This window comes from Branchiostoma floridae, chromosome 17 (genome assembly GCF_000003815.2).
Source record: "Branchiostoma floridae strain S238N-H82 chromosome 17, Bfl_VNyyK, whole genome shotgun sequence".
NCBI lineage: Eukaryota > Metazoa > Chordata > Leptocardii > Amphioxiformes > Branchiostomatidae > Branchiostoma > Branchiostoma floridae.
The window spans coordinates 16,238,741-16,250,559 of record NC_049995.1 but is presented as its reverse complement, the minus strand read 5'-3'; the positions used below and the strand labels follow the sequence as shown (position 1 = coordinate 16,250,559).

At 42.4% G+C, this 11,819-nt stretch overlaps 1 protein-coding gene across 1 annotated transcript in view; it reads right to left on the bottom strand.

The window, feature by feature from the left end:
- Window positions 1–11,819, bottom strand: part of LOC118404387 — a 22,913-nt gene continuing 11,094 nt past the window's right edge. The window contains exons 6-15 of the mRNA XM_035803456.1: window positions 8,167–8,289; window positions 7,326–7,475; window positions 6,639–6,757; window positions 5,813–5,974; window positions 4,580–4,824; window positions 3,632–3,781; window positions 2,853–3,021; window positions 2,193–2,306; window positions 1,704–1,853; window positions 1–1,391 (exon numbers count right to left, since the gene is read on the bottom strand). Of these exons, the coding sequence (XP_035659349.1) occupies window positions 1,135–1,391; window positions 1,704–1,853; window positions 2,193–2,306; window positions 2,853–3,021; window positions 3,632–3,781; window positions 4,580–4,824; window positions 5,813–5,974; window positions 6,639–6,757; window positions 7,326–7,475; window positions 8,167–8,289 (1,639 nt within the window). The 3' untranslated portion in view covers window positions 1–1,134. The remainder of the gene's footprint in view (window positions 1,392–1,703; window positions 1,854–2,192; window positions 2,307–2,852; window positions 3,022–3,631; window positions 3,782–4,579; window positions 4,825–5,812; window positions 5,975–6,638; window positions 6,758–7,325; window positions 7,476–8,166; window positions 8,290–11,819) is intronic.

Below are 11,819 nucleotides of genomic sequence, written 5' to 3'. Positions count from 1 at the left end.
AACTGTTTCAACCATTACTTTTAAACAATGCGAAAGTAAATGATTTGCAATAACCGATACATTTTTTTCTATTTCTTCTATTGAGTACGAATGGCATTTGCATACAGAAAAAGATGTGCGTAACTTGCAACAAACTAGTATTAGAAGCACCTTTCACCAAAGATCTCCTGCAGTAACTTCAACTACAATAACCATAGCATAATCTCAAGTTGAACAATAAGTGTTTTCTTTTGTATTCCCAACAACCACATGGTTAGACAATAGATGGGACATATGACATCATCCTCTATCATTTAATATCCTTGTCTTTCACTTTATTTATTTTACCAGGAATACATCTCAGGTCAGCCTGGCATCCATTTAGGCATATGTCACATTTCCAAACCGGCTTGGCTGTTTGTGGAAATGAAAAACAGAAATGTGTCATAGGGGAGATTGGAATCCAGGGAAATTTGGAATTCTCCTAGGAGAAATTGGAATTCCAATTTCCCCTGTGACAGATGACAAAACAACTCCCCATGTAACAGTGCACCCTCATACATTTGTGCTTACGACTCACCCTTCTACTAGTTTCTACGACCACACTGCAACTGCAACCAAGATTTCATAGATAACAAATTTTGTAATGTTTTCTTTAACTCATACTTATACATGCAGCATCATAGTCCAAACACGAAATCAAGGATCACAGAAATCCAATTTTGGTCACAGCAAGGTGTCTTTTTAAACCTCCTTGGTCACAGTAAGGTTGTTCAGTGATCGTTGTCTAGTAGAAAGGGCGCCTAGCGCAGTGTTCTAGCCAGCTTGAAATTTTTTTCCATCCCCTGGATTTTGAATCGAAATCCTGTCAAAGGCGCTACGGTCCGAAGGGGTCCAGGGGTATGCTCCCCAAGGAAAAGTTTGACATCTAGACCCTCTGAAATGCTATTTCCTTTATTTAGTCGGGCGAATTTTGCTGGTAGACTCAGCTTGGTTCAATCAATATCATTACCTGCTGATTTTTGTCCGTCAAAAGGACAGATAGGGCAGAATTTTTGTCTGTCCCCAGCGTCAAAACTCTGCCAAAGAACAGAAGGACGGATGCTGGCTAGAACACTGGACCAGCGTACACAGAAAGCGGCAGAAAGGGATTGCCTATGTTTCCATTTGTTCAGTAGCTTCTTCTTCCTTAACTGATACTTCAGCCACGGCCTCCTCGGTGCCCCCCTCCCCCGAGACAGCAGCCCCCTCGACCTTGACGGCCACCTCATCGGCACTTCCCTCTTGCAGCGAGCCCCCCTCTACTAGTTCCTGCTTAATTTGTGGTTCCTCTGCTGGTTCCTGCTGTTCCATCTGTGGTTCTCCCTCCCCCTCTGTCGCTGGAGTTTCTGTGTCAGACCAGGCAGGTTCGACTACAGGTTGAAACAGAATAAATTAATAACTTTATTGCAAAATCATGCCCGAAAGCCAATTGCAAAGTACTAAAAATTGTTAAAAATTTTATTCTCCTAAAACAGTAGAAGCATACAAAATTGTATACTAAACAAAGAGTGAAAATAAAATCATGACTTTCCCATCACAAAATCGTTTTTATAAGCTTGGAATGACTGAGTCAAAGATGACAATTAACAACTTGTGCTCCCAAACAATGAGTGGGATGGTAAAATAGAAAATATAACATAAAAATCAAAGCTGGTGTCAGCACTACCTTTACTGTTACCTACCTTTTACGGGTACCTCGGTTTCGGTGCTGGGTGCCGCTTGGTCGGCCTCCGTGCCCGGCGCAGGTGGTTCAGTCTCAGTTCCCGGCGCAGGCGGCTCTCCCTCTGTGCCGGGTGCAGCTGGTTCAGCTTCTGTACCTCCTTCATTGCCACCTACCAAATAAGACAGAGATTTTAACTTCAGGGATGTAAAAGAGAGAACAAGTTCAAGTGATCTTGTTGAAGTTTTTCAACTGTCATACACCTCAAATTTTCGGTCGCACATCCGCCAACCTTCGTCAGGAGTGATGATTCTATTACTCTGAGCAAGTGACTTAGAGACACGTGACTCGAGTAATGAATCATAGATGCATGGCAGGCGATATCGGCCCCCGTCTTTGTTGAGTGTCGGCTGATGTGCTCTTATGTAGATCGCCTCCTTTATCCTCCTCACGAACTAGTCCGGTTCAGTATCTATTGTGTTGTACTAGAGGCAATGACACAGTAACCCACCTGTCTCTGTGTTCCCGTTCTGCCCAGCTGCTGTTGTAGCTGTTGTATCTGTGGCTGTAGCTGCGGCCTGCTGCTGACTGAACCGCAGCTCGGACTCAATCTCTCTCAGCCAAACTGATCGCACATGCAGGAGAAAAGTTGAACATATTGTTAGGAAGCAACAAACAAAAAACTGTTAGAAAACTGGTGCTGTTTAGTCGTAGCTACAGGCCAATCTTCCAATTGTGTTTGGGCCAATACTTTGGGCCTTTTTGTCTTCCTCAAACCCATTACCCGTTTAGAATTAGTCAACACTAGGATTTGTGTAACCCTTTTTTACAATGATGTTAATCACTGTTTATTGTCACTTGTATATCTCTTATGTTTCCACCATGTACTAGCGATTATACCCTCCGGGCATCTGTATCCGTATCTGTATCTATATAGATGGTACAACCGCCCTTCTGCGTCACACACAGCTTCTTAGGCACGCGACACAGCAGCAGCTGGTTATATTACACAGAACGACCCGTCATACCTAACTTTTGCACATCTATATCTGCAAGCATTCTTTACAACTATCCAGTGAAGTTGCCCCTGCTGTGCTTGGTGATAACATATTCCACTACACGATAGTTCTGTATGAAAACATGGACTTGCAAATATTTAACTTTCACTTACCAGCGATCTCTGCCGTCTGATCGAAGTTCTCCAGATCTTCGCTGCTATCCAGGAACCCTCCCCTGCTGCTCTGTAGGTTCACCAGGTAGTCTGCAATCTTTCGCGCCGACTCAGCGTATTTCTGGCTGTCCACGGAGCAGGACGCCAGGAGGGCTGAACCCCACGCAACCTGCGCACGAAGAAAAGAAACAAGGAAAATTGTAATACCTCATAAATACTAGACAGGGAAAGCAGATGCTTTAAGTGTGAGGTAAAAGAGATGGGACTCAAACTATCCTCGGCCATTATGTAGCAAGCTTTTTGAAAAGCAATTCTTGTTTGGCTAAATTTTTGTCTATTTGCACACTCGCATAAATTTTGAGGTTCCCAGAGGATGCCATCCATATAATCAAATCAACATGGTCTTATGGAGATTGACTCACTCACTCACTCACAGACTTTTGAATTTTTTTGTGCCCTATCTGTCGTTACCATCAAACTACATTGGTGTGGCCTTATTGTAAACATGGCTACAGGATACAAGCTGTCCGTGAAGCATACCACAATACCGTTTAGCAAATGCAGTACTGCAGTACCCAAAATGCTGCTAGGGGACCCAATATTGCCATGCTTCTTTGGGATGCTAATAACTACCCAGTCAAAAATCCAAATGCATTAAAATGGTCCTGAGATATGGGTCGAATGACTTAATATAAGTTAGAGACAAGATTTGTTTCATGAATATGTATGAGTGAGAACAACAGTTATTTCAAACACTGCTAAATAACCCAACTACGCACCTTGTGACTGTAGGAGAAGGAGTAGACGGACTCGTGACAGGACTGGCAGAACTGGAAGATCTGCTCGGCGCACGTGCGGTACGACTCATCTCCCGTCGCCGCGTACAGCTTCACGCAGAACGCCATCGGGTACCCAATCATGAAGAACGCCTGAGGACAACAAAAGGGTTGGCAAAATTAATACAACATCTTAATTTATCGACATCTTGCAGGCTATTTGTTAGCAATTTGCATGGGCCCACTGGTAACTGCATTAAAGTTTAAAAAAAAAAAATTAGACACTCAACTTTTATAGGGATGCCCTAGTATTATTATCATCATCATACATACGGTTTACATCGGTGAGGTACAATACAGTTTTTCCAGTATGATCAGTCAGTCATGGCAGACATTAAAGTAGTTCAGTCCAATGTCTCACTTTAACATTGCTCTATTATTATACCACCCTGAAATATGATAACACTTCATGTTTGGGATTGTTACATTGCAGCAATGATACCTAGCTGTAGTGTGAAGTAGAACCAGTCAGCATTGCCCAAAAGAAGGTGATCAAGCTCATCAAAATTGTATGTAATTTCAGGTAAATCATATAATATGTGTTTGTGAATAAAGAACTTTGTTATACAGAGGTCTAATTTTTCATACAAAGTATCTAATAATAATTACCAATGCAACAATAATAATTACTGTAATTATCTGTCATGAATGACAGATTACACTGGAAAAACTATGTATTGTACCTCACCGTTGGAAAGTGGATGTACGATGTATGATGCATGTATTGTAGGTTAGTTCTGTCTCACCTGCTGTGGTTGGTCAGCTTGGATGACGTAGAATTCTGCAGAGTCTGCTTCGTAGTTCTTGATGAGTTCTCCATCGTTCCCCATGCACAAGTAGAACTTTTCTTCTTCCTTCTTCTCAACAAACAAACAAACAAACAAGTCTCACCTGCTGTGGTTGGTCTGCTTGGATGACGTAGAAGTCCGCGGAGTCTGCCTCATAGTTCTTGATCAGTTCTCCATCGTTCCCCATGCGAAGGTAGAACTTTTCTTCTTCTTTCTTCTCAACAAACTTCTTGACGAGCTCCCCGCACGATCGTCCGCTGTCGATGTCTCCGAAGTACAGGAATGTAAGACCCAGGTGGGCAGTGGAGAGAAGATCTACAACGTTGTCAGAGCCTTCTACGTAAGGACCTGGGGAGGGGTGGCGGGGGGTGGCATATATGAGCATGATAACATGTGTCGCCCCCGTCTCTATTCAGCAGAATTACTGAATGTTTGGGGGGGGGGGGGGCATATATGAAGTACAGGAATGTGAGGCCCAGGTGGGCAGTGGAAAGACGATCTACAACGTTGTCAGAGCCTTCTACATAAGGACCTGGGGAGGGGGGGAAGGCATATATGAAGTACAGGAATGTCAGGCCCAGGTGGGCAGTGGAGAGAGGATCTACAACGTTGTCAGAGCCTTCTACATAAGGACCTGGAGGAGACCAGATATGGGCATGATTATGGATAAACTTAACTTTAACAACAAAGGACACCTTCCAGAGGTGCACAGATGGTCTCCTGAGCCTGGACTGCCAAAGAGATAAGAGAAACTTCAACTTACCAACACTTCAAATAAGTTGGGACTTACCCCTAATTTTCAATGACAGAAAGGACCCGTTTACTGTAGCTTCCGGAACGTGACATCAGAGATATTTGACTGCAGCAGAAGGTCATAAATGCCAGATAACCTGCGTCGCCCCCCCGTCTCTGTTCAGCAGACGTCTGGGGGTAAGTCCCAACTTATTTGTAGTGTACACCTGAGAGTGGTTATACCAGCTAATACAGATACAGAATCTGATACAGAAAACTAGTGTTACATCTAAGGGCAGTTATACCGGCTATACAGGTAAAGGTACAAAAGCTGGTGTGTTACACCTAAGGACAGTTACTAATACTGAAGCTGGTGTGCTACACCTAAGGGCAGTTACACTGGCTATACAGAATACAGATTGTGTGAGTGAGAAGCTGATGTGTTACACTGAAGGGCAGTAACATACTGGCTATACAGATACAGACACAGATTGAAGCTGGTGTGCTACTCCTTAGAGCGGTTATAACAGCTGTACAGAAGCTGGGGTGTTATGCTGAAGGGTGGTTGTACCAGCTACTAGTATGTAGAAACAGATACAGTTACCTTTCGTGGTGCAGCCCCCCAGCGTCGGATGCAGGAAGGTCTTCAGGAACTGGTAGGCGTACGTCGCCACGTCGAACCTTCCCATCCTCAGCGCCGCCATGGCGATCCAACCGTTCGTGTAGCTGTAGAACTCGTTATACGCACCGTTGATACTCTTCTTTCCTGTAACAGGACATATGATTAATTCTACCAACTCTGAACTCTACATGTAATTCCTGTCAACCGTTCGTGTAGCTGTAGAACTCATTATATGCACCGTTGATGCTCTTCTTTCCTGCGGAACATTAGGATCAGTCATTCTTACCATCCGTTATAATTACTGACAGAAATTCAAATATCAATACTTAAACTTTCCAGTGGTTTCATTTCTGCAGTTATTTCTCCACTGTAAACTGACAATACTGTGAATATGCATTTCCAAAATATCACAAGGGTACTAGTACTACTGCAGATTGGTTTCAAATGCCAAATTTAAAACACCCACAAAACCCCCTTTTTTTTACAGTACAAAGTTAATGTAATATATTCATCATTTCTCTGTATTGCTATTTTAAGCTTTTCTTCAATACAGCATTTACAATTCAGATTTTGAATTAAAGTTGAACCATAATTTCTAATTTGGACAGTCGAAAACTTCAGTAAGTCCAATTTTTGAGTTGGGAATCACAGACTGTTCAACTTTGATTTACAATGACTTCTACCAACACAGATTAACTTTCAAGTTTTTTATATACAGTAATGTAAGATGGAAGATGCAACATTTCAAAAAAGACCTAATTTTTCTCTCCAAACTTAAGTCCTTGCAAAATCTTTACAGCAGCATTACCAGTGTCCATCCCAGGAGATATGAAGTCCCCGTCCTCCCTCATGAAGGTGGTTTTGATGAAGTCCAACATGGTGTGGGCCTGGATGGTGGCACCGCCCAGGTAGAACGCCATCGGGGCCCTGAGAAGTGAAAAAAATACATGTAGTAACTGAATACTTTAAAAAAATACAAAAATACATGGTGAATAATTTATGGCAAGCTGCTATCAAGCCTCCAAATCTATGTGCGAGCACGGCTAACCCTCGTCTAATAGGAAACAACAGAGTATAAACTGGATAGTGAGTAAGAGTGAGAATTGAGCAGCGGTTTGACTGCTGTTTGGCAGGGCTTTGTGGTCTCCGACTGCTGTTTTGACAGAGGGTTGTGGTCTCTGACTACTGATTTGTTTTTGCTCACCCACCCTGTGGCCTCTAACTGGTGTTTGGCAGAGCTTTGTGGTCTCATACTGCTGTTTAGGCAGAGCTTTGTAGTTTCTAACAGCAGTTTTGACAGAGTTTTGTGGTTTTATACTACGGTTCCTTTTTTGCTCACCTATCTGAAGTAAAAGGCAATGTCTGTAGCCTCTAACTGGTGTTTGGCAGAGCTTTTGTGTCTGACAGCTGTTTGGAAAAAGCTTTGCGGTCTCTGACTGCAGTTTTGGCAGAGCTTTGTTGTCTCATACTGCTGTTCCCTTATTTGCTCACCCACCTGAAGTAATATGCGATGTCTGTGTGTCCGGACTGGAATGTGGGGTCGGATATCTGGGAGTCCAGGAAGTCCAGGGCATCGTTACTCGCCTCCAACAGTGTCTTCTGTCCAGACTGCTCAAACTCTTCTTTCTTCTCCACATTTATGGAACTATGGAAGGAACCAGGATATAAGATTGAAAAACAGGTACTGTTGTAATACCAAGGAAAACTACCAGGAGTAGTCTCCAAACAGACCTGACGGTGCCTTAGAGATAACATCAAAGCTAGCAAAGGAGTATAGCTGGCCAAAGGGAGATAGCCAGACAAAGGGAGTCGAACGGGCACCTGGTGCCGCTATACTAAGTCCCTTGCCAGCTTTCACTATTTCTAAGGCACCGTAGGGTCTGCTTGGAGACTAGCCAGTAGGTCCATAATCATTGTTGTCAAAAATTTCATCAGGTTATATGTCACCTTATCATGAATTTTTCATTGCGTAAAGAAAAACACTCAAAGCTGTTCACCAGACATTTTAGAGTTTGCCCAAACGAATTTAATTCATTCCATCCTTCTCCAGATAAATAATTATTTCTGGACATTAGAACCAGTAGTGGAAATGATATGGTAAAAGCTCAACATGTTGATTTATTTATACAGTTTATTTACTTCTAAGCAGGATAATTCATTCATCAACTTTCTGTATGTATAGTACTGGTAGTAGTAGACCTTACGAAAATCGTACTTTGAAATTCATTGTGTGCAAAAAGATAGTTGTAAAATGTAGCACAAACGATATATTTACTTCACTATTTAACATGTTAACCTTATTCACAAGATACTTAATCTAGTTACTAAGTACTGACTTGTTCTGTTGATATCTGCCCCTGCCCCCGCGGAATCCGCCCCTCTGTCCGTAGTTCCCGCGAGGCTGCCAGCCGCGGTTGTTGTAGCCGCGTCCACGGTAGTTACCTCCGCCCTGCTGCATCCTACGTTGTAAAAAGTATAGAAGTGAGATCAGTTGTTTTAGGAATAAACACTTTCTTGGTAAAATCTTTATTTTAAAGTTACTGTAGAGTTTGTCTGTAGAGGTGGACTACATGGACTGGAGAAAAACTTGGGTAATATCAGGGTTCTAGTCAGCGTCCATCCTTCCGCCCTTTGATGGAATTTTGCTGCCCGAGACGGACATAAGTTTTGCCTAATCTGTGATGGACAAAAATCAGCATATAACACCCTCCGGTTTTATTTGGGAATTCCATTATTATTTGGGAGTGACCTCCTGTATCTCAGCAACCGTACACCCAGATGGCCCGATATCGTAAGGTGTAAGTATAAATGATGTAAGAAATACGTAGCAGCCAATAACGACCCCCTGGGGATTAATCTAAATTGGCATAACTGTACATAATTATGCATAATTATGCATAATGTTCCAGGGTTATGCATAATTATGCATAAGGTTCCAATGGCTATGCATAATTATGCATAAGGGTCCAAGGGTTATGCATAAGGGTTCCAAGGGTTATGCATAATTATGCATAAGGTTCCAAGGGTTATGCATAAGGGTTCCAAGGGTTATGCATAATTATGCATAAGGTTCCAAGGGTTATGCATAAGGGTTCCAAGGGTTATGCATAAGACTTCCAAGGGTTATGCATAATTGGGGGTTATGCTAAGATGTACTTACCATCTACAGTATAATCTGAATTATACCTCATACGAGACCTTGTTCAGGGAGAGTACAATATGCAGTATTCCTGGGAATCGCTAGATGGTGCACAACATACAAAGAAAAGAAAAGCAAAGCATGATGGGACCTCACGTGATGACGCCCCTTCCCAATCATCATGAATGAGTCCGAGAGTAGATAAATAAGTCTGAGCTGTCCATGGGTGGGTAATGTTCACTAAATCCCTGCAGCTGAACATAAGTTACTGAGGGTGGGAAGATATACCTGAACAAGGTCTCGTATGAGGTATAATTCAGATTATCCTGTAGATGGTAAGTACATCTTAGCATAACCCCCAATTATACCTCACTGACTCGACCTTGTTCAGGGAGAGTACAATATGCAGACTCCAAAGCTGTATCTGGACAGCACAGGTATCAACTGAAGTATCAGTTATAGTCTAAGAAGGTCAGTTCTCGTGACCTAATGTCCTACCAGTATAACTGTTAGATAACACTGAGTGCCTGATGAACAAACACTGAAAAAGCATTAATCCTTAGGACTTGGTACACATTGTCCAGTCCCATCAACTTGCCCCCCCCCCCCTTTTCCCAAGGGGAAGGAGCCATCCTCAAGTCACCTTTGAGGAGAAAAACACAAACCTCTTGTTTCCCTTCATAGAGGGGAGAAACCCATTAGATGAAGTGGCTGATCCTCGTGAAAGAACAGCCTATAACAATAAAATAAATCAATGTTTATTGCACAACAATTGTAACGGGTACAATGTACATGTAAGGTAAGGCAATGTATAGCATGAATGTGTTGAACGACTGGGCTAATATAAGAGCGCCCAAGCCATCTATCGACCACAGGAAACAATAGCTGAAATTCAAGCTAACTGTGGCTCTAAATAAACCAAAGAGTACCAACATACCAATAATACATTTGAATTGGTGTGGTTCATGCAAAACATGAAGTCAACTGTGTTAGATTCCTCCGGAATCCCCATAACGTGTGTAACAAACATACTGAACTTGTAACAAGTAGAAGCCTCATCTGTGGCAAAGGCAATCTTTACAAATACAATCGAAGTGAGTACCAATTTTGGTAACTCAACATCACATTTTAATGTTTCCAGTCAAGTGGATTGCAGGCTGCCAGAAGCCAGCCTTGTGAGCCTAAATTGCATGGCTCACTTGTCACCCATCACCTACCGGAAGCTCGGGATAGTGACGTTCAGAAAGGTGTCTGGTAACTTGCATTGTTCCCCAACACCTAATTTAACAGTGAACATTTTACACTCACACATGAGTACAGTTCCACCCTTAACGTGTGAACTTGTATATTTCACTAAGAAATATTAATAGCAAGAAGTACTTGCAATATGTCAATATCAACTGACATCAAGAGTAGCACTGAAGGACAAGGTACATTGTGGGCCTTCGTCATGTTGCGGACACCAGCAAAACTATAAGGGTTGACATGATACGAAAAACATCACAAGTTTTATCGTATTAATCCCATCACATGTCCCGTCATATTGATCACATCACATATCTCATCATATTGATCACATCACATATCTCATCATATTGATCACATCACATGTCTCATCATATTGATCACATCACATGTCTCATCATATTGATCACATCATATGTCTCATCATATTGATCACATCATATGCCTCATCATATTGATCACATCACATGTCTCATCATATTGATCACATCACATATGCTTCAGCATACTGACCAGCTGGATAGTATGATAAAAAACCCAGATGGTAACAATGCAACAACGTCTATTAAACGTTAGTCTGTGTGCAAAGACTGCACAAGATAATTAAATTGATCTTCTCTGCAATGTCTGCCATGATCAGTTTTGATCATGGCTATGTGTAACATGTTCTACAACTCTGTTGTAAGTTACCTGTGAACTTAAAAGGAACACATATTGCGCTACTTCAACACCATGTGAAGAAAAGGGGCGACGGACGTTTCCGTCCGTAGAAGCGCCAGCAGTAGCTTAACGCTAATAATAAGCCACAAAACATGTACAAAACATAATGTAATTGTAAGCAAAAATAGTCTGCACAATTTCTCCGCACAACTCAACCATATTAGCGATAGTTGTGGAGACGTATCAAGCTCGGGCAGCGGCGCCAATTCAGAACAAGAGTTCCGAAACTTGAAGTTCACGTTCATATTGGTACATGTAGCCAAGGCGTTTTGCCCCTTGACTTCAGATTACCGCTGTACACGTAACCAAGTAACTACTGGTGTAAAATTAGCAGCCAGAAAGGTAGCTAAGTTAATGTAAGGCGGCAGAATTGCGTGCTCGAGGCCCCTCCTCAAAAACAGGGCCACCGATTTCCCGAAAAATATGAATGGAACATCGGGGGGCGTTCATGCCGACAAGATAAAAAGCGGGTTGCTTTTAAGGTCTTTTAATACCCATGACACCACTGAACGTTACGCTGATAGTGGACTTTCAGTCGGATTCAACCAATGTGATGTTCCCGATAACGTATAACGTGTAAAAAACAGGTCTATAGCTGAGCCTGGAACGTAAATTATGGCGGCCAAAATGTTACCAGCACGTTCCAATGACCTTTTGACCCTTTAATGGGGTCCTCTAGCGATTTAAACAAGAATCGCACTTCTGATACAACATTAGCCATCGGTATTTATAAACATCCGACTAAGTGCTTGTAGATTCGGTAAGTCTACTGGCAAGAATAGCAGGTTTCACACCTGCATACGAGGTATTGACGTCTACATATTCGACGGTAGTGTCTTGATTGGATCAAGGATTAGTCGGTGTTCCCGTGGCTTCGAATCAGCC